Source organism: Hippocampus comes, unplaced genomic scaffold, assembly GCF_001891065.2.
Source record: "Hippocampus comes isolate QL1 unplaced genomic scaffold, H_comes_QL1_v1.1 scaffold101, whole genome shotgun sequence".
Lineage (NCBI taxonomy): Eukaryota > Metazoa > Chordata > Actinopteri > Syngnathiformes > Syngnathidae > Hippocampus > Hippocampus comes.
The window spans coordinates 71,165-98,180 of NW_017805451.1; the positions used below are offsets into that span (position 1 = coordinate 71,165).

The following is a 27,016-nucleotide window of genomic DNA, read 5'->3' on the forward strand; positions in this document are numbered from 1 at the left end:
TAAAAGCTATTCCATGTTTTGCACAAATCGGATAAAAGCCGATCCCACATGACGTATTCTAAACAGGAAACCTCTGCTAACTGCGGATATGCCCCCCCCACCAAGCAGAGGAAACAAAAGGCCACCTGCGCTAACATACACAACCGACACAAACAATGCGCTGTCAGGGCTCCGTTTTATCAGGACACCCCAAAATAAACCACGAGGAAACGTCATTATCGGATTTATGAAATGCATCCACTTTATACACCATCTGCACACATGTATTGGTACACCCGTTCGCGAAAAATTGCACCTTCCAAAAATGTCATGAAGATATCAGAGTGTGACTGCTAACACTGTTCAAAGTCACATTCATCCAGAAGATCGTTCATCACTACAGACGAGACTTGGGTTAATCTTGACAGACGCACGGGAAATTAAACGCTGGGTGATACGCAGTGGCAGGCGTTGAGTTTCTGATCCGGGCCTTCAGTGGGTATTTAGTGACATAATCCACCTCTGAACCCTTTCATGCACCAATAACAATAACCTGTAACGTGATAATAGAAACCTGTCCACTGTAGTAATCGCTGTCCCTGAAAGGGTTAAATAACGGCATGCATATTGGAGCACCCTGCCCCCCACCACCACCACCACCAAAAATTAATTTCAGGCAAGGTAATCTTAGCCACCGCTGGAGGCTACAAGAACAGACCACAAATTTTGGAGTTTTGTGACAGAGGAATGCACTGAACTCATGGCTCTCTGTTTTTTTGCAACACAACCCAGAACCCCCCACACCCCCACCCCCCAGAAGACCCCTCGGTGAAACAACAACAAAGGCTCCAACGCACAGGCAAAAGGATTGAGACTCTCCAGGCTGAATACTAATGTTCCACTTGAACACTCCGAGCGTTGGAGTGCTCTTTTCGAGCAGAAAGGGCTGTCGTCACACAGAGTGACCGTTTGTATACATTGGCACGGCGAGCACTGGAAACAGATCCAGAATCATGACAAGAACACAAGCGCATGGGTAACTGGGACGCAACAAAGTCGGGGATAACCCTCAGCAGCTGCTTTATATTGATGATGTCATGGACGGAGCAGCTGGAGACCACATCTCTCTGCAGAACAATAATTTAGATTAGGAACAAACTTTGCATGGCTGCACAGTCACACTGTGTACTGTGTTGATTAATGGTGATGTGATGATGTCGTTTAATGTCTACTGCTTCAGGAATGATAACGATTTTTAGGTGTTCTAAACTTCCTTAATAGGCAATACTCTCGTTTGTGTACTGGCTACCGATCACCGGAATCTAAATATTAGTAGTACGAATTCACCGATGTAGGGGGTGGGGATGTCACTCGATATCAGTATGCATGCAATTGTTTTCATACACGGTGCAGCACCATGATAGCAACATTCATGGGGAACAGTCACTTTAAGATCTGGTGAGGTCGGTGTTATGTGAAATCATTTTTTTTCTCAGTGGCCTGCTAGAGTCTAATGTCCATCCATCCATCCATTTTCTGATCCGCTTTATCCTCACAAGGGTCGCGGGCGTGCTGGAGCCTATCCCAGCTTTCTTCGGGCAGTAGGCAGGGGACACCCTGAACCGGTTGCCAGCCAATCGCAGGGCACATGTGGGAGGAAACCGGAGTACCCGGAGAAAACCCACGCAGGAGAACGTTCAAACTCCACTCAGGAAACCCGGAACCGGAATCGAACCCTGCACCTCTGCACTGTGAGGCTAACGCGCTAACCACTGGGCAAAGGTTCTAGTAGTTTATTTTTATTTTATTTTGTATTGAGTTTGGGTTTTTAAATGTTATTCATTTTAATTAGATTTCAGGGCAGGCTTGTTCGTTTTTATGAGGGTTCCTTGGTGACCAGTCATTTCCAAACTCATATTAGCATTACCGCTTCTTCACTGCTTCATTGAACCAGCAAGGTGAACAGACAGCCACTCTCTCCCAAACTCCGGTGTTGAGTCTACTCGTAGCATCCTTAAACTCTAATTGGCCGCTTGACATCAGCCTAGTCTTAAATGAACTACTTGAGGCAGAGTCCTGCGAGATTAGATTAGTGACAACAGGATAGCGGCTATGTTTAGACAGCTTAATGCACCTTGCAAAACACACCACAGGCTACGCTTTATCGCCAGACAAGGTGGTGAATGCAGACATGTCGGACACCGTCGGAAATAATATCGGATTTGTGTAGCCTGAAAAAAAAATCTTTTGTCAAGTGACTGCACAAAATGAAACAAGATGATTTTATTTCATGAGACCACTTGACGAAATCAAATTGAGTACATTCAGGAAAACCTTTTTTCAGTGGACTATTTCAACATCAAATGGTAGACTTGAAAACGAGAGGTTATTGATCGTTGCTTTCGTTAGGAAAATCTGTGAAAAACACAGGAAAAACTTTACCGGGCAGTTTCTGTGTCAACATCTGCCAAAACAGAGGCTACATCATGAATTAAGGTGGTATACATAGCAGATACTTAGCTGGAGAAGCATTAGAAAGCCCGGGTGTGTGAATGAGAAATTTCAAACTGAAATCACCTTTTTCTGCCAATACAAATTTGAGAAGTCAGAAATCAATTCAGAGTCATATTCACACTTAAAACGACTTATATGATTAATTACATACCCGGATATTTTTCCAATGCTGTTTTTAAAGCAGTGTAAACAACCCTAAGTCCCTTCCAGAGCAAAACAAAACATTAACAACATAGCTATTAAATCTGATGTCTGATTGCTGATATTTGAAAGTGGAATCTGACCTGATCATCCATCCACAAAGTGCTCTTCTTTGGACATACGACCTGATTCTAGGAAGGACCTCCCAATCCTGCCCTGTCCATACCGTTGGACAGCTTTCTCAGTCCCAAGAAAATGCTCAAACTTCTCCCCCGTGCAATCTCACTGCATTAAGTCACTTTGCTGCGGCGTACGCTGAGAGCAGCATCGTGCTAATCACCTGTCGTCTATTTCGGGAAAGTAGCTCATAAGCCTGCAAATTTAGATAGAGGAAGGAGGCTCCACGAAGGAAGAAAACAGTTTGCCGGCCAACATGTCTGAGCCGCAGATTTATTTCCTCTTTTATTTCAAGAGAATGGTCCCGCCATCTGTCTGCTGCATTGGCAAAAGATCTTGGAGGGAAAAGTCTGGAAGTCAACAAAGAGGTTTATCGTCGAAAGCAGGGGTGTCAAACTAATTTTTGTCATGGGGCACAATTTAGTTACCGTTTCCCTTGGACGGCTGTTATGAATGAAACCTTATTAAAAACGGTTTATTCAACTATTGTTGAAGTTATGGCAATGAGGGGTTTGGGATCAAGACAATGCTTACAATATGTCCCTTATTTATTCCATATGAGAATTTTAAATTTTGGTCGCGATTTTCGCAAGCATCATGGAAGTTGACATGTTCGATTTGCTTTGGCGGGCCACCTAAAATGATGTGGTGGGCCAGATCTGGCCCACGGGTCTTGAGTTTGACACCAGTGGTCTTAAGCAACCCTAATCTCTTACTCAACCGTACATGATATCCTGCATAAGCGCATTGCTGAGATGACCACAGAAAAGGTTATACAGTATTCCATTGACAAGAGTCTGACACTTAACCCCGTGACCCTCTCGCTTGACCTATTTTTAACCTCAGCCCAAGTCTATATCCTAACCTGTAGCTATCCCGCGTGGTGGAAACTAAAAACATGAACAGTTGGGTCAGGAATAATAAAAGTGTGTATTCATAAAGCAGGTCAAGCTGAATGTTCTTTTCTTGATAAACTCAATAAACGTGCGGCAGTTCTCAGAAAGCGTGGCTCTAAAATTAGTCCAGTGGCTGACAAGGAAATTACATTTTCCAAGCTTTTTTTGTCACCTAGTATAGTTCATGTTTGAGATAAGCCTCATCCCTGAAAACTGAGTGGGACACATTATATGAAGTCACAACCTGACATATTCCAGGACAAAAAACAAAAACGGAAATCTGCTTGTTCGCTCTTTATGCATGCTTGTGTTTGCATTTTGCTTTGTGCGGAAAATCAATGAGTGGTGCAGCCCCACGCACACCAGTTGCAAGGTGGATGCAGTGGACAATAGCAAGCGGTGGCGAGTCGTGTGATGGTGGCCGTCACGTGTTCAGCTTGCATTGTTTGATTTCTCGCATCTGCTGTTGTTCTTTGCCTCAATGGATCACAAATACCAAAAACAGTGCGACGCAATGCAAAACAAATGAGAATGTTACGTGCTTCGTTTAGACTCACTTTCACTGCTGTTTCAGTCACTCGACAAGCATAGTGGAGTAACGAAGGGTCTTCTTTCGGGTTCCAAGAATTTGTTAGAGTTCAAGATCCTATTGATTCCATCTCTCCAAAGTAAGGTCGATTCGTTTTTTTTTTTTCGACCTTACAGTGCTGAGGTGTAGGTTTTGATTCCGACTCGGGTCTCCCTGTGTGGAGTTTGCATGTTCTCCCCGTGCCTGTGTGGGTTTTCTCCGGGTACTCCGGTTTCCTCCCACATTCCAAAAAAAAAATGCATGGCAGACTGATTGACACTTCAAAATTGTCCCTTGGTGTGAGTGTAAGCACGGATGGTTGTTCGTCTCTGTGTGCCCTGCGATTGGCTGGCAACCGGTTCAGGGTGTCCCCCGCCTACTGCCCGAAGATTTGCTGGGATAGGCTCCAGCATGCCCCGTCACCCTTGTGAGGATAAAGCGGATTGAAAAATGGATGGATGGATGGATGGATGGATGGATGGATAGGTGATGTTCATTCTAAGTATTTGCGGTTCATCATCAAACAATGGAATGCTTAAATTCCAACACCTCTGATGTCACACAATTTGGAATTTAACCTAAATTCTCTGAGAGGAAAAAAAAACCTCACTTCATACACCATTAAAATCTTTATGGCAGTGAGCATCAACAACAAGCTTTCTGCAAGACCTACACCACGACACACCGATAAAAGAACGCCGTCACAAAATAACTTGAAAAGCACATTTATTCAAATGAAATGCTACCTTGACCCAATGAACGAGAAAAAAAATGAAAAAAATTAGTATGCGGTCGCAAATTTGTGACAAGCTTGCTATTATTAGATCTGATGAGGCAATGCAGGTCTTAATGCTGTAAAATGGCGAGTAAGGGTGTGCATTCCTCCAATATACTGTATGACAATTCGATATGTACAGTATCTCGATACGATTCAGGGAGGTTCAATTTGAACCAATTCGAGTGGGTTTCGATTCAGCGGGATTACAATTTGATGCAATATTGAGAGAGCGGATGACAAAATGATTTTCTCCTTGTCATTTCATAGGCATTGGAATGAAAGCGGCAATACTGTAAATGAGGCATTAGTAAACGACCATGCGCCACGTGTCTCATTATATTTGGAAGTGGAACGAAATGGATTGGTTTTGTTTTAGTTTGACAAAATCCAAACTGTGAAATTCAAACAGCGTGGCAGTTTGGCAGACTCAACTTGATGTTCCTCTTTATCTCTCACACTGTCGTGCTTAATTGTGTTAAATTGGGACATGAACCTGGAACAGGAACCATCAGGGGAAAAAAAGGAAAAAAATACCCACATAAAAATGGACACAATGTGACATTGACTCATTTTAGTGCCACCGTGCTTAAAATAGCAGCTCCTTCAAACACAGAAAGACAAAATCTAAGAAAATCACGTTCAGGCTTCTGTTTTGCCTGAAGGGCTCTCACATGCTTTTTGCTATGCCACTTTTTTTTTTTGTTCTCCTTTTCATTTTCTCCACTTATGATCAGCTGACAGTACTTTTGAGAGCTCAGCATATCTGAGTCGCGTTGTAGAAAAATCTCAACATAAAGCGTACGCGGCGGCCCGGTGGTCCAGCGGTTACCGCGTCGACTTCACAGTGCAGAGGTCGTGGGTTAAATTTCGGGTCCGCCCTCCCTGTGCAGAGTTTGTATGTTCTCCGCGGGCCCGCGTGGGTTTTCTCCGGGTACTCCGGTTTCCTCCCACATTTCAAAAACATGCATGGCAGGCTGATTGAACACTCCAAATTGTCCCTTGGTGTGAGTATGAGCGCGGATGGTTGTTCGTCTCTGTGTGCCCTGCGATTGGCTGGCAACTGGTTTTGGGTGTCCCCCACCTACTGCCCGAAGACGGCGGGGATAGTCTCCCGCACCCCCGACGACCCTTGTGAGGATTAGCGGATAGGAAAATGTATGGATAAAGCGTATGCATCAGGTAACATCACTGCCTTTAAAAACGAATGCAATTCCTTCCTGGATGGCGGCCAGTGGCGGCGCATCATTAGACGGGCCATTGCAAGGCCAGCGGGCTGTTCATGTCAACAACACTTGGAGCTTTGTGAGACTGAACAGACTTCCTCCTTGCATCCTGGACAACCTCGCCCCCACCCCCTCCTGTTTCCCTCACCCGCCTTACAGTTAACCGCTGGCGACTACACCCTTCTCACACCTGGACCACCCTTTTTCTCTCCTCGGAGCTTTATGTTATCGTCACCGTGTCCTTCCCTTTCATCCGTTCCCCCTGCAGAACTCCGCTTCACCCCGCGGCCTTCGGCCCTATCGGCTACACAGCTGTTGTATATCCTATGATTATGCCGGTGTGAAGCTTTCTGGGAAAAGGGAGGGGTTTGGAAAGAAGAAGACAGCGGTGATAACGTTCTCGCTCCTGTCCGTGATCTTGTACTTGGTGGTGCAGGGAAGGGTGGGAAAGGAAATATATGGAAATGCACTGGAAGTTACACTCGAAACATGAAAGCATTGTCAATTTAAGGCTACAAAATCCTCCGATAGTACACACTGAAACCACTTTAACAGCCAAAGAAATAATACCCGGGCAGGTGAAATAGGTGTCCTGACAGCCATGTGGATATAGGTAAACACAAATGACTTAAATACAGTTCAACATTTTGTTACCTCGACTGCAAATTATGCTCTGCAACATGGATGATGAACACACAAACTCCCCACAGGAAAGCAACAACCGAGATTTGAATCGAGACTCCCAGAACTGAGAGGCAGGCGTGTTTACTAGGCACGGGCCAACCTAACGGTTTGACGGGTTACCGTAGTTTGAAAAAGTCAATGTTAATACTTTCTGTCACCGGTAATGAGCTATTCTTTCCTTTTTGGATGGGGGCGTCTTAGCAGGGCACAAGATGATTGGCTTCTTGCAGAGTGGAGTCAACAAGACACTTCTTTGAAGTGAAAAGCCTCCATTGAACTTTTTCCGACATGGTCATTTTCAATCTATCATTTCAATCCTGTGACACTGGGATATTTGTGCTCACCGTTATCATTCCATCAGAATCTAGTCACGGCTCTCGCCGAGTGCTTACCAATGGAAACTACAACAACGATAAGAAGCAGTTTTGAGGTGGAGAATACTTTTGAATGCAAACACAACTGCTATAAATTCCCAACCAATAGTCCCTTTCATGCCAGATTGGAAACTTCTAGTTTTTGATTCGGCGCTTCGAAGTGTATGATGACATTAAATAGCACACACAGAAGACATCCCGTCACATGCAGTCAACGCCGTTCTCTTAACTGTGTCGAGTGCCAGTTGAAAAAAAGTGGGTTAAGGTCATTCCGAATGTAGGTCAAAGTGATGTGGCGGCGGGAGAACCGTATTCCTCTTTCACTCGTTCATTTTCAATCGTGATTTGTTTTTCCTGTGCTGTACTTTAACACAAACAAACAAAGAAAATGCCTGATTTTTCACATTGGAATGGGAGGTTCTGATCTAGAAAGAACACAAAGACTGCAGTGAGGGTTCTAGTCCATTGACCTCTCACCGCTCTCAAGGGCTGCGGCATCCAGTGTCCTTCACACTTAAAAGCCAATCAATGTCATTTTAATCTTGTATGATTCGACACACACGTTTATAGTCTTCCACTGTTCTTGTGTTTATGGTTAAAACACTTCGACCGCAGGACAGCTACAGTCCAGGCTTTAGTGCCTTTCACTCAGAGTGGAGGACACAAAAGGAAAACAATGACCGGGATTCAGTGGCAGAGAGACCGAACGCTTACCTACTGGCCGTGACCTCTTCTTTTCACTTTGTCTTGTTAAGCTTCACGAATGTTGTTCAATGTGGTAGAAAAGTCGATCGTTTACTCCTTCGGTTTGCTCCACCGTCTAGCACTCACAGCCAGTGGCACGCGCCAGTTTTGAGCATCGGGTTGTTCTCTTGTGCGTTGTGCTCTTCTCCTGCTCGCTCACCCTCCCTCTGCTGCCCCTCTCTATTCTCTCTCTCTCTCTGTCTCTCTCTCTCTCGACACGCGTGCTGAATAATGCATTTGGTTTGGCGAGAGTGTGTTCGGAGGCCTTCCAGAGACAATCAGACAATCAGAGCGCCAGCGGCCGGCCAGCACAATGGGAGCCGACCCGAGCGGGTCAGGTTGCCTCTGTTTAGAACGTTGATACATTTATTCAGTTGCGCAACCAGTATTGGTGCGTAGCTAGTCATTTGGGGAGCCCAAGTCAACCCGGTCAGTGGGGCCGTCCACATGCAAAAGTTACTAAACGCATTTCCGACTCAGTTTTGCCGCAGTTATGGTTTCCTCCGGAGGGTCGTTAAGACCGTCAATCCAAATAAAGCCGTGAGTTATTTGGCACTATGTCCGCTGCATGGGTCAAAGTTGAATTCTATTGTGTGGTGATGAAGTGCTGCCCCCCGTGAAAGAAAATACAATTGAATCATCATGGGGACTTGCGTAATGCGGTAGAATATGGTTAAATTAGGCTTCAGAGATGGGAGAGCGTCTGTTTTGGTTGGAGTTTCTGAGTGTTCCAAAGTCTCCAATCACGCCACCAAAGTTGCTTTTTTAGAAATAGTCACTAAAGGGTTGGAAAAGTTGATGAATAGAGCAGCAACGTTGGAAAGACTGATAAATGAATATTTTATAATTCCATGCAAATGAACATTTTGACTCACCATGGCAGTGTGAGGATATCTACTCGGCATCTCCACCTGATGTCCGTTTGTTGTTGTTCCGATAACCCCACAGCCTAAAATAAAAACAATAAAAAAGAATGTATACACCGTACACTATTTAAGCCCCGCCCCAAAATACTTTTCAGTAATCTTCTGTTCAGTCGCCTCTTGACAGAAGGCTTAGACTTTCAGAAACAAACAAAAAAAAATACAATGAGATAACTCATATTAGCAGCCATATTCTACAATCTATTGAAGAAATGCAAGGATGGAATATTTTGGGAGAGTCCTCCTAAATCCGGGAGCGTTGCAAAATGCTTCCATTTATGCAATGTCTACAAAGCAGCATTGTGGCACTCATTTGGAAGATTTTTGGTAGTATTGTCGAGGTTGGAGCATCTCCTGAACATAATAATTCTGGCGTAAGAACGAATGTGCGTAAACCCGTACTGGGTAAGAACTTGATTTGTAAATGTCCATTCTGTTCTGGAAGTAATTTTTCTAAATTCCTCAATTGAGCAATACTAATTTCCTCAAATCATTTTTTTCCCTTCCATGTGTTCCCATTAAAGCAGATTTAGCCTTTGGATTCACCCGCTGTGTTTTTCCAGCTCCATGCCTTAAACATGAGCAATAATCATGAAATGGTGTAGAAATCAGCAGTCAGTCAGATGCTTTACATGACATTGTCATTGTCCCGGGATCATTTGATTATGGTGCTTATGATTACACAGCCAGGAATCGAATACATGTGCGGCCTCGTTTCCGGTTGTCATGGTGTCTCTCATATGATGAGTTGTCATATCCTGCTCTTACGTCTTCTGTACGGTGTGCGTCATGTTTGTGCCAGAGTCTCACTCCGCCATACATTTCCGGTTTAATCGGAGTTATGAATGAATTACAATACAAAAAAGCTGCAGAATAATCAATTTTGCTTCCTCTTCATGGGACTAGAGTTGCTCTCTATCTCCCAATTTCTCTTACTTGCCACTTACCTGCCCTCTCATGGTTTTCGTGCAGATTACGGTAAACTCGTAAGAGGTTTGTTGTCTTCTGTTATGTGTGTGCATAAATAAAGTGCTCCCACTAGAGTGGATTCTGCTGTATTGTCGTTTTTGTAATTGGTTTTAAAGTCATATTGATCAACTGAACGCGTTTCTGTCTCGAATCATTTCTGACTTGTGAGATGTTTTAATCCAAAGTCAACTAAATGTGAAGTCTGATGCATATACGGGCCACAACATGAGGCACACATTCTCAGAGCGGTACGGTATACGATAAAAGAAGAAATGTTTGACACTAACAACAGATGTTCATTTCACATTTTCATTTGGGTGGTTAAGTGTTGACCTTATCGGAAAGCCAAAACCGTATCATCTCCCATGATGATGGAGCGCCGGTCGACAGCACTGGCACACTGCAGTGTAAGATTAATACCCATTTGACGAAAAATACCTCCTTTTCTGATGTCATTCCACTTTTATTCTTCCCATTCAGAATTGTTTTTCATTTCCTACTTGGGTGTGCCTGTCGTTTTGTGGCCAGAGAGAGTGCACTTGTTAGTGGCAGTGGGTATTAGAGGAAGAGGTCTAGGGGTGCAGTGAGGAGAGCTGGTGATCCTTTTATTTATTTTTTGACAGCAGCCAATGAAACAGTGAATGTTAAATGGAGAGACAGACGGAAAGAACAACAAGCAAGAGACAGCAGGGGCTGAACTGGAGAAACTCAGCTTTATTTGTCCAAAGATAGTGAGAGGATACAAACGTCAGAGAAAGAGGTGGGGGGGGGGGGATGTGATAGTGACACTGAAGAACCATCGAGAGAAAGAGAAATGTGAACAATAGAAAATGGCTCCTTTTTTTTTTTTTTTTTTTTTTTTTTTTAAATAAAAATTCCATCAAACAAGGACAGGCAGAGGGGGAAGGAAGAGCGCCCCCTAGAGAGCTAAAGTAGTACTTCACTGAGTGGCAGTGTGGCTGCAAGCTCAACAAGCAGCAAACCAGAAAGGCAAACCGCTCATCAATTCCCTCAGCTTTCCATTTTATTTTTTTTTTCTGTGCCGAAAGCTATTTTGGACCGCGTAATTGTATTTCCTACTGTTGATGCTGCTTGACGAGAAACTCTCTGCACAGCCTCCACAGTTTCAGAAGACAAACGTTGAAGCGATGCTCAAGAGAGTTCAAATGAATCTAGTGTGTTTGTTGCAAATCATTCTTATCACCCGATAGTACGATCAAAACCAGGCAGATGAATTTAATCCACCCATCCGTCTTTTATAGAACTTGTCCTCAGGGGCGAGTTTAAGCTGGAGCCCATCCCAGCTGACATAGGGAAAAACCGTAGGGGACATCATGGACTGGTTGCCATTAATTGCATGAATTTCAACCTTTTCTACTTCTGAAATGATAACAGCTTCTACTCGTTGAATTGCATTTCCAATGGTTGCCAGAATAGCGCATCTAAAAATGTTGGTGGTCTGCGTGAGAGAGAAATGAAACGCTTGCTCAGCATGCAGTTAATGGGCAACCATGCACATCGATTGAGAGGGTTAGTTTTAGGATCCCGTCCCTGCAAAATGTCCTCACATGCCTTCGGGAGTCAGCGTGACACATCTGCAGAAGGAATTAGCCGTTAGGAGGAGTCCGTACGAGCTTGTGGGAGCAAAACAATCGTCGGGCGTGTTTTAAGTGGGACATTAAGCAGTGAAGTGGGATGAAAACTCGAAAAATCTTGTCCTATCGCATCATAGGACATAAAATGACGATAATAGTGATCTTTAGTGTACTATATATATATATATGTGAAAAATAAAGTCATTTCTGGATAGAGCCTTCAGTATTTACATTCTTTAACTACACAGGAACCTCAAAACAAGGCGTGGCTAATCAGCGAGAGTGGCCAGTCGCACGAAACAGAGCGTGTTTACTTTAAGGCAAACTACTATTCAGCTATAGCAGGTCCATTTAGAGAAATGTCAATTTTGGAATATCTTATCACAGCATTTGAATCGTATACGTTTCATTCTACGATGATGACATGTATTTTAAAATGTATCTGGATCCAGATGATTTGATTTTGTGTAAGCACTTGACGAAATAAAAATGGAGTAAATTCAACACACCCTTTTGCAGTGTTACTAAGTATCATTTTCCTGAGGGGCCAATAATGCTTTGTTGTTTATTTAGCTTGATGATAAAGGAATTGATTCTCATCATCAAGTGGAGCAGTGGCCACCATTTGATTATGTAGACACTTTTACTGCAACAGTATTGCTCTCGGATTGACACATTAGAGTTAACTCATTCACTCCCAAAGACGTTTTTAAACGTCTTTTCAGACTTGGTCCAGAATTGGCTGGTACTGAAATGAATTAATTAGCCCTGAACCTGACGTGGATGATTGTTGCTTTTGCAAGTTCTGCTGGCCTCCGACCAAGACAATCAGCTGTACTGTGTACTCTGTATGAATATAAAAGATGTTATCCAAGACCACGTTATTGTAGCACCAATGTAAACGACGAGCTGGCAGTGTCGTGGTGGTCCTCTGAAGCTCTGGCGGACAACTTAAATGACATTAAAAGTTGCCTTACGCAAGACCGGTGGTTCCCTATCCATCCATTTTCTACAGCGTTTGTCTTCATTGGTGTTGTGGCAAACGGACGCCAATCGCCAGCTGACTTTGAGCGAGAGGTTAGGTACACCTCGGTCGCCTTTCAAGTCACTGGGCACATCGACAATCATTGAAACTCACATTCACACCTATGGACAATTTAGAGTGTTCGGTTAAGCTAACATGCATGTTTCTGCTTCATCCTGTGATGGAGACGTGCTTTCCACAATACCACCATTCAGGTGGTTGATGTGCAGTCACCAGTGGGATTTGTTCATGGACATGAATTTGTAGTATCAGATACACCGAGACAGAAATGGCTGCACAATTCCTAAGGTGTTTCATGGCTTCTTATTGGCTGCTGAGATAGGAAGGGATTGAATGGGAGGAAATAACTTCATCGGTGGAATAGCTCAAGTTGGTGGAAACAACAAGAAACAACTCGTTGAACCTCACTTTTGTATCGAAAGAAGCATCTCCAAAAATGATCTGGATTTGGTTTTCCAAAACAAATAGACAAAAACTATTCCGATAAAAGCTAACTAAAATCAATATCATCGTAGAAAACCTAATTGTTGAGTTGTTTGGCTACGACTATTCAGGTGGAAGAATAATAGAGGCACATGAAGAAACCAAGGCAACAAGGACCCTCCCCCGTCTTGCCCGCCACAGACACACGCACTTTCTCCACGCAACTCTGTTTCTTTAAATCGTGAGTGTGTTTGTTTGGGTAAAAGGAATTCAAGGGGAAAAAAAGTGACATATATTTATTATATTATTGTTATAATTTAGTGTTTTATGACCTGTTTTGCTGAAGGTCCTTGTGTGGCTCAATAGTGTTTGCTTAGAAACGCGACAGCGAGCTGTCTGTGAAATCGAGACTGGAATAGCATATTCGAGCCTTGCTTGGCAAACAAACATGGAAGTTTCTCCATCGATCTGTCTTTGTTCGCAATGACCGCAGCAGCATTATAACAGATGAGTTCCTGCTGATTGGTTTGAATTTGTTGAATTAAACCGTCAGGAGGTCAGAGCCACCGTGTTGGCACAAAGGATAAAAAAACAAAACAAAAAAATAACTCCAGAAATGCACGACTGAGTGAAGGCGTTAACGTGTGTGCGTGTGCGTGTGTGTGGCAGCCGCTCAGAGTCCAGTAGAGAAGAGGCTTCGGTTAGTAGCCATCCAAAGACAGAGGGAAAAGAGGGGTGTTGTGGGTAAAAATAAAAAGGAAGCAGAAGATTCAGTCACATGACTATGCAGCACTTGCAGCGTTTCCTCTTGTCTGTACCTGTGGCAGGGGTGAGACCGGGAGGCGGGGCTTTGTTGGCTTCGGGGTTTGGCGGCGGCGAGGCGGCGCTGTCGTGCTCGCGGCCGTCCGACGAGAGTTCTGTGCTGGCGGCCTCGGATGTGACCGGCCGGCCCGACACGAGGTCGGCCGCCGTGCCGTCGATGATGGACAGGTCGGTGACCGTCTTCTCCCTCAGGGACTTCTCGTCATCTTCATCGATCAGCACCACCTCGGCCTTGACGGCGCCGTCGAAACCGAGCAGCCGCCGGCTCTCGCTCGTGTCTTCCAGGTCCTGGTAGCCCAGGAACACCATGGTGACCGGATGCTCGGCGCTGGCTCGGGGCACGGAGCTAACTTCTGGTCCCGGCTGGGCTGATGGGCCGGGCTGCGTCACGATAGGAGCCGAGGATGGGGGCATCATGCCGAGCCGAGTCTCTCTCTGCAGGGTGACCTGGGCAGGTGGGCTCGATGGGATGGAGGGCGGGGCGCAGGATGGTGGGGACAGATCGTCCGTAGCCGTCGGCGAGGCATCGGCCTGTGGGGCAGCGGGGGTAACCAATACCTGAGCCCTCCTTTCATCTCCCCCTTCGCCAGATCTAGCCGCTCTCTGGATTAGCTGGTCGACCCGCGAGGAGCTCCACCCGTTCTCCACCGAGGTCGTGGACACCCCCCCGCAGCTCGTGACTTCGTAGACGACTTTCCTGCCGTCGTCGTAGATCTTGACACCGCGCGAGCCCGCTTCTGACGGGTTCATGCGGTTCGCTGACAGGATGCGCTGTTCGCCGGTCTGAGGGTCGTGCTGCACGTTGATCTCCATGGCAAACATTGCTGTTAGAAGGGGGGAGGAGGGAATGAGGAAAGGGGTGAGGGGGGCGGGGGGTGAAGGAAGAGTGCGGGGTTGGAGAAGGTGGAAGGAGTCAAGCGTGAAGATGGGGGCACACAGGAGACTGAAAAACCTTCAGTGTTACAATGCTTAGCCTGAAGGCCGCTTGCATAAGACGTCAATATAAGTGTATCAAATTATTACTTTTACAAATATAACAACATTTTGTTTGAACTGACACAGTCAGAGAGGCATCGTCAGTGTCGACTTTTGCTACAAATGTAATGACAGTTGGTCCTAAAACGGAATACCGAGTTAACACGTTGCCCAACTTCTCCTATTTCTTCTTCTTGGTATTTTCTGTTAGCCTGGATGGATGGCGGCACCACAGTACCTCTCACAGGTCAGTTGAGGTACTACAACATACATCATGATAGTCGCAGAGATATTTAGTGCATGCTGTGGGATACGCGTGCTGTGTGGTATTAGTCAAGTACAACACACGCATTTCGACAGTTAGTTCAAATGTTAAAAACTGTGACGTGTATAGTTATCTCGCTTCCAATATTTGACTCTCTCATGTAACTATTTTAATGTTGCACCAATCTTTGCTGTCGTTTTTTTGATGGGGTTGTGGTCAGGGCTCTGAAATGATTCACCATCAACGCGTGGCCTTCATGGACACTGCTTTGTGCGCTGGGCACCAGCCTTCCGTGATTTCCCCAAATTGTTGAAAGCAGAGATTTGTTTCACACCACTTTTGAATTGCCCCAAGACGAGTCCATCAAGCGTACTTTTATCCAAAAAAAAAAATGCAATTAATTACATTCAGGCAATTTCTATATTCTATATTTCTAAGATTTATAAGATGAACAACTTGAGCAACGTTTGAAAAAAAAAAAGTGATGAAAACATTGCTTGCTTAGTGTTGCTATAGTTAAGCTTGTGCAAAAACACTAACTGAAATCTACAAATGATAAGTAGCCACCAGGAAATCTTTGGCAAGTGTAGGAATGAGAAAAATCTGTCAATGACTGAGTATGTATTTCACTGTTCGTGCTCTGCTGTTCCAAGGTTTTTATTTAGCATAGAATGATGCCTGACTTTAATTAGCATGTATACTTAGGTACTAACCTGTCTGTCTTTGTGCCCTGTGTGTGTCTGATCCAACTTGGCTTTCTACCAAACCGTCGATGCCCTTTCATCATCCCTCACAGAACCACCTCCCTCCCCTCCGCTCCTCTCCCCTCGCCCTTGTCATCGTCTCCATCCTTACCGGGTCTCAGTGCTGCCTTCTCTCCAGGCGCAGGTGGGCTGCTCCGGGGCTGCGTGGCCAGGGATAGTTGCTCGCGATCGAGATCCGCGCCGCTCGAGAGAGGAGCGGATGTACAGTCGGTGGCCTCCACTGAGCACGAGCACAAAGGGGAGGGGGTGGAGGGAGGTCAGTGCGAAAGACTGTCAGTGATGTTGGGGGCAGAGTAGCACACACACACACACACACACACACACACACACACACACACACACACACGCACACACACGCACACACACTGGGTACACAAATAAACACAAGTGATGAAGTAAACTATGCACTGCCTCACCACCAGCACACACACACACACACACACACACACACACACACACACACACACTTGTCTCACTTTTGTGTCCACGGCAACTGGAGCACCCTAGAGGTTCATGTGCTTATGCAGCAAAAAATGTAAATGTGTGCGAGTGTGTGTGTGTGTGTGTGTGTGTGTGTGTGTGTGTGTGTGTGTGTGTGTGTGTGTGTGTGTGTTTGCATGTGCGTGTGATAGGAAGAACAAAGCGGCAGGGGCTCACAGGGCTTTTTGGAGAATAGTGGGGGGATAAAGCCAGCGACTGCAGGCTGCAGAGTCATGGCCTTGTGTGAGTTTGAGCGTCAATAGTCTTGCTGAGCAGGGTGTGTTTGTGTGTGTGTGTGTGTGTGTGTGTGAGTGTGTGTGTGTGTGTGTGTGTGTGTGTTTTTTAGTGCGAGTGTGCAGCGTTACTCTATACTGCATGTCTATGTGCTCTATCCGTGGCAATCGGAGTGTGTGTTTGCAAGTTCATGGGTGCTCTCTGGCCCGAATCGCTCCTGCCTCAGCGAGATTATTATCCAAACAAAGGCACACTGGCACATGCACACACATTTGGAAACAACAGTGAGTGACACCCTTGAGAGGAACAACGATGCTATTAAGGTGACAATGTGCAGATAATGTGTACAGCGGAATAGGAATGGACCAATAGGGGGAAAGGTCGCCCATAAAAGCTGATTGTCTGTTAAATTGAAATCGACTTGTTTCATGACATGTAAACGCTCAATACATTACAAATTTGTTTTGTAACTTTTTTTTCCGCAGGCAAAAAAAAATCCCAATATGGGACTAAGCTATTCGAAATAAATATATTTTTTTAATTCTTAAAATTGTTTGAAACTTTTTAAGTGTATCCAAACTTGAATTGCTGGTGCTTTAGTTTAGTGGGATAATGGCATCTAGCTGGTCAATTTTTAAGAGCTGTTGTCTCCACTAACATGGCCGCCACATACAGGTGTGTCCATGTGTTGCCTTTGACAGGAACGGACACTGTTTTGTATCCGTTAAATACGAAATCCATCAAATCGGGGTCTGTTGAATTAAGGTGTATACTCGGGCATGTGTGTGTGTCATTGATCATACCTCCGTCATTGGCCATCAGACTCTGAAATAGAGAACAAAAACCTCATCAATCCCTGTAATTTTGTTCGCTTCATCATCTCATTTGCTACATATGGTAAAATGGAATTTGTATCTTGAAAGTCGCATAAAACTTCAAATGAAACATGCCTTGAGTCAATCATTAAAATGCAGATGTTTGGCTTTTTGGACCTTTTTGCAACACATATTCCAAAGAAACGTTATCAACGAGGGGTGTTAAGCAATATATATATATATATATATATATATATATACACACACACACACACACACACACACACACACACACACACACACACACACACACGCACACACACAATAATGCCAAAGGAAATAAAACTCCACTCTTCCGTACAGTTGGATTGCACTTTGCGCTAGACTTGCATTGGGCATGAATAAAGAGGCTGGAGGGTTTTGTTTGTTATAGGGCCTGATTTATTAATATCTCAAATAACGGGCACTAAATTGTGCTCACTTTCCCAGATTGAATGCAAGTTGGTGACCATGCTATGCCTGATTGACTAAGATTGCAATCTGTTATTTAAATCCCTAATAGCTCATTCAATTACTCTAGCAGTTTACGCGCACTGTTGACAATAGTTTGATCATTTGCAGAATAGATTATTTCCATACTCATTGTTTAAAATTGCCACGTTTTCTCAAGTATCAATCGGAGGTACACCAGCACCCTTGAACAGATCATATCTGACTATCCATGGAATGAATTCATTCAAATCGAAGAAAAAAAAAAGTTCAAGTGAAAGAAAACAGGCATTTAATCCTAGGTACATCTTTATATCATAAAAATTTTGGCCACAGCTCCTCGACTGGAGCATGTTAAGATTGTGGAGTAAATTGTACCTGTTGTGCTCAATTGGATTAAATTTCAATTGAAACAATGTACATGTCACAATTAGCCTTTGCAAGTTAAGATGTACCTATAAATACATAAAAACATATACTATAAAGTTTATTTTATATATGTATATATATATATATATATATATATATATATATATATATATATTTGTAAGTTCATGCTTTGTACCTTCTGCAGATCTTCTATTGAGCGTTCCGTCTCCTTGAGGCGTTCCCGTAAAGCCCGCTCTTTAGCTGAGATCAGAGATTCCTCACTCTCAAGCGTACCGATTTCAGATTCCAGCCTACAAACAAACAAATAGCACACTTTGAGTCTATAATGGAGAGATGGGACATCTGGACTAATTTTCAGCACGTATGATACAAGGGCGGATTGTACAGACGAGCTCCATTTTTGCACACGGTCTAAATTCTTGATAGTTTCATATCAAGCTTTTATTTAACTATTTACATCTAAAATAGTCACAAAGGGCAGGAATTATAATTATTTGGACCGCTTTCTGCTCTGTGTCAATGTCAGCTTGGTTAGGAGGCTTCTTGTTTTGGTTACCAATGTGAAAATTTGACTGTGCTGCAGTTCATTTCAGAGGTGGAGCTCATCTAGTGGGACGCTAACCACCCCAAGATCCTAAAAAAAATTCTTGACTTTTTTATAAATCACCTTGCTCTTTTTTTTTCTTTTACATAATAAGAGGTCAAGGTCGAATTAGCATAATTTACAGACGTTGCTCATGGATGAGTTTTAGCATGCGACATAAATAAAAGCTGATGAATGTCAGTGGCCTTTGAGTACTTAAATTTTTCTGTACATGAAAACGTTTGGATGTCAACCTGCCCCCCCCCCCCCACCGCTCCCAAAAAAAAAATCTGTTCTGCTTGACAGTTTGCTCTTGTGGCAAGATGGCATTAATTGCGCTTGTTCAGGAAGACAGCCTACGTTGACAAAAAGCATATTTTGTCAAACAGCAGCATCGCATTGTAAAGGCTCAAAACAGTTTATCCTGAGAGAGACGGAAATAATCCTCCGTGACAGATCAACAATTACACAATTCATCCAAACCATGCTGCAGTACTAATCCCATTTGTTATCTTTCAAAGTGTATATCAGAGCTTAAGTACCAGTTTAGATTTGGAGGAAGTCACTTGACACACATTGCAACCTCTCAAGTATTTCCATCCATCCATTTACACGAGCAAGTGAGCTGCAGCCTATCTTTAGCTGAGTTTGGGCAAAAGACGGTGGATTGACCTAGAGTGGGTTGCCAGTCAATTACAGGTCGGATGAACACAACCTAGCAGGCATCGCAGAACGGATTTTGTTGAACCCGAGAAATTCGACTTCATGTTGCAGCATGAGGACTGTGGCGACATCTCCAAACGGAGAGAATTCTGGATCACATTTAGGACACAGTCAGACGCTGACGTGTCAGAGCCATGAAACACACTCACACTTGGGGACATGATGGATGTAAAAACAAAAGGAGGAAACGGTCAGGGAGGAGAACCGCCGTTGCTTCCTCACAGCCTGCCAGCACTTGCTACACTTTCGTGCACTCCTCTGGGATTCAAAGAATGCGAATGCGTGCCATCGTTCTCTGTGACAAAAAGAAGACCTTTGGCTTCATCACGCTGCCATAAACCGTTGCTCTTGCCGCATTTTTTCCACAAGAAGCGGAGATCGTTCCTTCATTTTGGCATCCAAAGCAGTTTTATTCAGTGTTGATCTGACAGGCTTTCGATTCAGTGGACAGTTTTATCTGTGACATTTTTCAGAGACATCAGGGTGATGGTTTCGTGGTCAAGCATCACGTAATTATGTTTGTGACAAACTAAATGGACTCGATATTCTGGGCTTTGGTATTCCAGAGCAGTTAAAAGAAAATGAGAAGTCTCCGCAGCTCTAGACGGCGGCACTGCAGTGAAACAATAGTTTGAAACCCGGTTTTGTTGGACAATGGACGCAATAACTTGCTGCTAAAATGAGCAGCGTGCCAACTTTTGAATCCCAAACAAGGATAATGAGCAGCATGCAAATCTTTCGAAGACAGCAGGACTATATTTACCAAATTCATTTTAGTCGCGGACCAATTTGGAGTTGCCTCTTCCCTCGGACGGCCGTTGTGAAAGTGAAACCACAAAATTATAACTTGAGCAAAACAAATGAATAAATTACTAGTTTGGAAATATCAGTCAAGTCAATTATAAGAGTTTGTTCAATTATTGTGAAAGTGAGTGTAAACAGGGTAACAAAATGACTGCAAGATCTCAACATTGTTTATTACACATGACAATTTGACATTTCGGTGCAGATTTTAGCAAATTGACACACATGATTTGCTTTTGCGGGCCACATAAAATCATCCGGCGGGCCGGATCTGGCCCCCGGGCCTTGAGTTTGACACTTTTACCAATGGGCACTTGAGCCATCTGTCCTTGGTTCTCTCGTTCCTCTTGTTTCCTTTATAAACCGAGGAGTTACGTTGTGTTTGTTTGTGAGCTCAAGGTTCTCGCACAAGGTTTTTTTTAAAAAAATGAGATAAAAGAACCAATGAGTTTAATTATAAGAGTTAGAATGAACAACCATTTACGCTCACAATCACACCTAGGGACAATTTAGAGTATTCCATTAGACTCCCATTGCATGTTTTTGGAATGTGGGAGGAAACCGGAGTACCCGGAGAAAACCCACACGGGGAGACCACGCCAACTCCACACAGTAAGGCCGGAGCCGTAATCGAACCCTGCAACACTGCACTGTGAGGCCGACGTGCTAATCAGTCGACCGCCGTGCCAACCATATACAAACATATTTTTACTGCTAAATGGTTTTTGGACAATTTATTAGACCATTTCCCGTGTCACCGCTGGTGAACTCTCATGTGGCGCAAAGGTTGGGAAAGACCTCTTTGATGCTGTGCTTTGTTTAAAAAAAAATAAAATAAAATTTTTTTAAAAAAGCCGATCCCTGAGAAAACCACATGCTTCATGCCTCCATCTCGACTCGCACTGCATCACAAGTAATGACTCTTCCCCCTCCATGGTCCTTGACTAAGCAGCACATAGAGTTGACTATTATTTGCGACTAGCACCCCCTAGTGACCACACCAGATACATGACCAAGACTGCATGGCAGCAAAGGGGCTGAGGAAACACTGTCCTGTCATCCTCCATGGTATTGTTTACTCATTTCTCATCATTATTATTATTACTTTTTTTTCCACTACTCTTTCGATCATTGTCCATTAAGGACAGATGATTTTCTACAATTTTGTGTCGTATAAGCAGCGGCGATGCTAAAAACGAACCCGGTGTCAACGTTACCGTCCCGCCTTGAGAGCCAGCCGCAGGCTAGTTGCCATGGATACGCCCAGATTTCCACATCATAAAGGACAAGGAAGAGTGCATTTCTGATTTTATGTGGTGGCGGTGGAGTGTGTGCATATGCCCACATGCGTTGAAGATTCCCAGGCGATCCAAAAGACTGACGCTACGGAGGAAGAAGGAGAAGCTCTAACCACGCGGTAGAGAAGCGAGTATTTTTACACCGTAATTCATGTGTGCTGTTTGTGAACTTTCCTTCTGGGTGTACTTGTTCTCTTGGGAGCCAGTTTCCAAGATGCGAGGGAGCTGCTGGAAAGATCACATTGGTTGAGGTAAGCCTCAGCAAGCGGTGCCAGCGAGCCAACATGTGCCCAAGAATTTCACAAGTGAAAAAAAAAAAAAGATGACTTTTCTGCTCTTGTAAAAGTCTCAAATCTATTTCCCTTCCATCAATATATCAACTTTCGCATTTTGGAAGGGAACCTTTTCTTTGCTGGTTCATCAGATATTCCATCCATCCATATCCTGTACTGGTCACCAGCCAATCACAGGCCACTTACAATATAGGCAAGGCAAGGCAGTTTTATTCATATCGCACATGTCATACACAAGGTAACTCAATGTGCTTCACAAAACCACAAGCACAACACCTTCAAAGGCAAAGCAAAGACAATAAAGGTAGCTTATTAAAACGTCTAAAAGAAAAAAAAATGCTGAAAAGCTCGTAATCGGATTTATAGACATCTATATTTGGGTCTAACGTCACTTCTGCCAATGTACAGTATTCCATTTGCGTACAGCCTAGCAGCTAAATGCTGCTTCACCATGTTTGCATTGAAACCTGGGCTCCACTAATTGACCTCAAAGCCCAAAGCTCAAACATTTGCAGACCTCAAAACCCTACGGGGTTTATATTTATATGCAAATTTCCCCAGTGTGAGACAAATACAGGTTATCTTATCTTATTCAATTAGCATTTCCTGAATGTGTTTAGGTAGCAAACCAGTCCGTTATTTATAGACCCTGAAAACGTATTCTACAGCTGACTGTGAGATATCAACAGACAACTACGGTATGCACGCTCACGCCTTTAAAGTCTTCAATGAACCGAGCTAGCATGTTTTTGGAATGTCAGAGGAAGCCTTCCAAACATTACTGCTAATAATATTATCCATACACAAAGCTGTTTTCCACATTCTTAAAAAGAAATAAGAAAGTATATGTTTGGCCTTTATTCAATTCACACAGATGTTTTAAAAGTCTTTTTTACTTTCACTTGCTCATTTTTTTTTCCTCTCTCCCGGCCCAACACACTTTACATTTTCAGTAGCATATTTATCTGTCGCTCGCCTTCTTCACGACCTATAAAACTGACAGAAAGCGACCCACCTATTATGTTCACACTTTTCATAGTAAATGTGTAATTAATAGAAAAGACCACCATGAAGCACTTAATCTTGCGCACCACACCACAGCTTTATAGAATCATAAACGCTCATGCATTATTCAAACCTGCTCGCTTGGTGATGGGTTATTCCCTTCACGAGGTAACACTAAAAATCAGAACGCATTTCTCATGAATCAAGATGTCACCTACCTCCAGTAGTTCTAAAACATAATGTCTGAAGCGCACTGCAGTATACTCTTTGTTTTCTGCCTTAGCTGCACTATGCTTATCGCTATTTCATTTCTCTGCCAATTCGGTTGGAAAGATCATTTGTTTCTCAGATAAAGCTGCCTGCTCCTGGGAAATTACTTGACTCCTTGCATTTGGTCTGCAGTGTTATTTCTAACGCACTCGAAAGGACAAGCAGCATCAGTTTGTCCAAATTACACGGCTGTTTGGTCAACCAGAAGGAGGGCGAGCACGGATGAAAGCAAGACCGCGCAGCGCTCGGTACCCAAACGGCATTTAAGTTTCGCTTAAGCCACTGGTGGTGATGGAGAAACATTTACTCACCCTTACTGTACAGGTAATCTTAAACTAAAGCCTCTATGACAGTTGTCACTCAAAACGAAGTCTCATCTTTTTAAAACCTACAGTAGTCTATGTTATTAATGTAGCTTCTTTTTCAGTGCAAGAGTCGCATGTAAGGCCCTGATCAAACGGGAAACCATAACGTTGACATTTGGAAGCAGTTTTAATGGTTGACAAGCAGCGTGCTGAGAAATGATGCAAGCATCAATGCTTGCATGGGGGCAAAAAGATAATTATTTCCAAAGCCTGATGTAAAGTGGAACAGGCAATGTTTCCGTGTTATTTCCTGCAGTAGGTATAGTTTGCTTCTGTCGGACAGGTGCAATATACCACAGAGGTTCAATTTGTCTCGTTTGGCATGGCTTGGATTAAGCTAAAATGATTCTGTTAAATGGCACACTGTATGGTCAGATAAAATGAAACATATCTTTCCATGTTTCTGTCATAGCAGGAGTGGTTGAAACATTTGAATGACGGAAAACATCAACGAGAAAAATGCCTCATAGTTATTGGAGCTGTGTCTGATATTTTGGATACACAAGATTTAAAAAAAAACAACAAAAAAAACATCAGGGAATGAAAACCGATAACCCGACAATCTCTGTAAAAGCTGGACATTTGAAACTGTACAGCTCTTGCCTTAGATGTCATTGGATTGTGCCATATCCTAATGTCATAGCTGGTTAGTGCAGGGATACGGTATTGTCAGTGGTATATGCAAAAAAAAATAAAGTGCCGTATTTTCCACACTATAAGGCGCTTTGGAACATAAGGCGCACCTTCAATGAATGGCCTATTTTAAAACTGTTTTCATATATAGGGCGCACCGCATTATAAGGCGTATAGATACTACAATAGTGGCTATGGTTGCCTTATGCATCCACTGGATGGGGCTACACGAAAGGGAATACAATACAATACAGCTTTATTTATGTCGAGCTTTCGCAACCGCTCGAGCTGTAACAAAGCGCTTTACGGAACATTTAAAATATTACGTCCAAGAAATCAGATTATTAATCCACACAGAAGGCTCATCAGATCAGGCGCACTGTCGGCTTTTGAGAAAATTGAATGCTTTTAGGTGCGCCTTATAATGCGGAAAATACGGTATCCAGCATTTGCATGGAAATATAAACCGTTCTGCTCTTCTGTAGTGTGGCTAAATAAAACATGAAATAGCAGCAGTCCAAATGTAGCACAGCACGGGTACGTGTCAGGTCAATGCCTTTGCACATTGTGAAAAGGGCCTTTTACGCTGTATTCATCTCTCTCTTGTTTACTTAGCTCGGCCATGTAATGATAGGGATATTTGTAAAACTCCCGCCGCCACACTCGCGCACTCCGAGTTTGTCCTTCAGGCAGTGTGAGCGTCCTCTGCTGCACACAATGACTCCTCTTTCTTCACCACCCGGGACGCTTTTGTAGGCTTCCCGAGTTGGTTTATGACCAAAATATCGTGCAAAAGGACCTTTTTGGGGGTGGCGAGGGGGAGGAGGGATTTCCATATGTGGATAGCACAAAGATCGTGCTGTTCCTCTTGCTTTTCTGTTATTTCCAGCGTAAGGTTTACACTCACACAAAGATGCCGTTGTTTTCCTGTCTTGATGTATCTTTTTCATCGTGACCGTTGAAATATTTGTTTTGCCTCTTCCTCTATGGAAAAGCTAAATGTTGATTTGTTTCTAAGTTTCATGGTATTTTTCTATTGTACATTCCTTTAAAACAAAATGACGTGTTGGCAGCCTTTCTTTGCTCTTGAGAAGGCTGTGAAAAGGCACCAGGGCCCCTAAAAAAAGATTCGGCTTTGTCTTAGTCACTTTCTATCATAAAAGTGTCCACCGGCGCACATGTTCTGAGTTTAACAGTTGTAAAAAGAAGATGGGAGAGGAGGCCTCCGGGGCTTCTGTGCATTTAGTAAGAGAGCAGGGGAGGGCGTGCGGGCTCATTTGAAAATGTTTACGAGGAGAAGGATTTGTGAGTGCTCATACCTTATCCCTTGCAATCAATCCCGAAATCCAATCTGTAGCGGTTGCTGAGTTTCCAGGATATTTGGGGATCGGAAATTGTAGACGCCATCACAACAGCTTCCGTGAAGTCCATTTTGGTTCTCCTTTCTAACAGAATCTTCCACCATGATAACTAAGGGAAGGTAATCTTCCACATCGTAACTGTGGTTATGCATTGCAAACAAAAACTTTTTCTGCCTTGAAACGGGAAAATTCTGCTGTGTCCCATTGGGGAAGGGGGGGTGGGGATGATACTGTACAGCCACAAAGCGTTAAGGAGTGAAAAGGACTCCTGAGCTCAGTAAAGAGTTATTGGTTACAGATGTGCTTTATTTACAATATTTATGTGAAGCTTATGTGTAGTATATGCTAGTTGGGACTGCTATGTCGACACCGCCACCTTGTGACATCATATAAGACAGGATTTGAAAACAGCACTCTTTAAAAGCAGCGCATTAACGCTGATCCAAGAATGTCGGACGTAAACTGTTACCTTTGTGCATTTCGTAATGAAAGTAAAACAAACCGCAAAATTGGATATCTCCTGACTGCGAAAAAAAATGGAACAAACAAGACTATTGAGCTGAAGGGAAGTGCCAAGTCTGCTCCACAGTGCTTTGACCATTCACGACTGCTGTTTACCTTTTAGTGCCAGTGTTATGCCGACGTCTGTGGCCACTAGTGAGGTTTCCGTTAATTCACCACTGATGATAAGCGGCGGTCGCTAGTGGTTAACAAAGCCTCTTTTATGTATGCACATTGATGGATAGAAGCAAATGGGCTCAAAGTGCTACGACATCCACCTCGCAAGCACAAGAAAGTTATTCACACCAAATCGTTACGTCATTTCCCGATGGCAGTGAAAACATCCTTCCATTCATCCATTTTCCGATCCGCTTATCCTCACGAGGGTCGCGGGGGTTGCTGGAGCCGATCCCAGCCATCTTCGGGCAGCCTGAACCGGTTGCCAGCCAATCGCAGGGCGCACACAGACGAACAACCATCCACGCTCACAATCACAATTGAGAGTGTTCAGTCCTCCTGCCATGCATGTTTTTGGAATGTGGGAGGAAACCGGAGTACCCGGAGAAAAGCCACGTAGGCCCGGGGAGAACATGCAAACTCCATACAAGGAGGCCGGAGCTAGAATCGAACCCGGTACCTCTGCACTGTGAGGTTGACGCGCTAACCACTGGTCCAACGGACCGTCCGCAGTGAAAACATCCAACCCCTAATCCTAACCCAACGCAGAGAGAGAACACGGATGACTGGAATGTGAATCACAAGAAAGAAAACGGCGCCAAATGAAGGACGATGAAGTAATCCGAGAGACTCCGTATGCCTGGGTCGGCGCCACGATCAGGATTATAAACAGAGTTCAAAAGTGAAATGTTAATGAGTGTCTCTGAACTGGCTAGTCATTTATTTATATATATAT

The 27,016-nt window shown here is 43.8% G+C and overlaps 1 protein-coding gene across 5 annotated transcripts in view; it reads right to left on the minus strand.

Annotated features, from left to right (window-relative positions):
* palm2akap2 (PALM2 and AKAP2 fusion) overlaps nucleotides 1-27,016 on the minus strand; it is a 73,879-nt gene that overhangs the window by 16,870 nt on the left and 29,993 nt on the right. For 3 of the 5 annotated variants that reach the window (XM_019874050.1, XM_019874048.1, XM_019874049.1), the window contains 5 exons: nucleotides 18,443-18,557; nucleotides 17,377-17,398; nucleotides 15,951-16,079; nucleotides 13,852-14,679; nucleotides 8,954-9,027 (listed from right to left, as the gene is read on the minus strand). In XM_019874050.1, coding sequence (XP_019729609.1) covers nucleotides 8,954-9,027; nucleotides 13,852-14,679; nucleotides 15,951-16,079; nucleotides 17,377-17,398; nucleotides 18,443-18,557 — 1,168 coding nt within the window. Of the gene's footprint in view, nucleotides 1-8,953; nucleotides 9,028-13,851; nucleotides 14,680-15,950; nucleotides 16,080-17,376; nucleotides 17,399-18,442; nucleotides 18,558-21,594; nucleotides 21,872-27,016 lie in introns of those variants that run through there. The other 2 variants (XM_019874051.1, XM_019874052.1) reach the window with 2 other exon arrangements.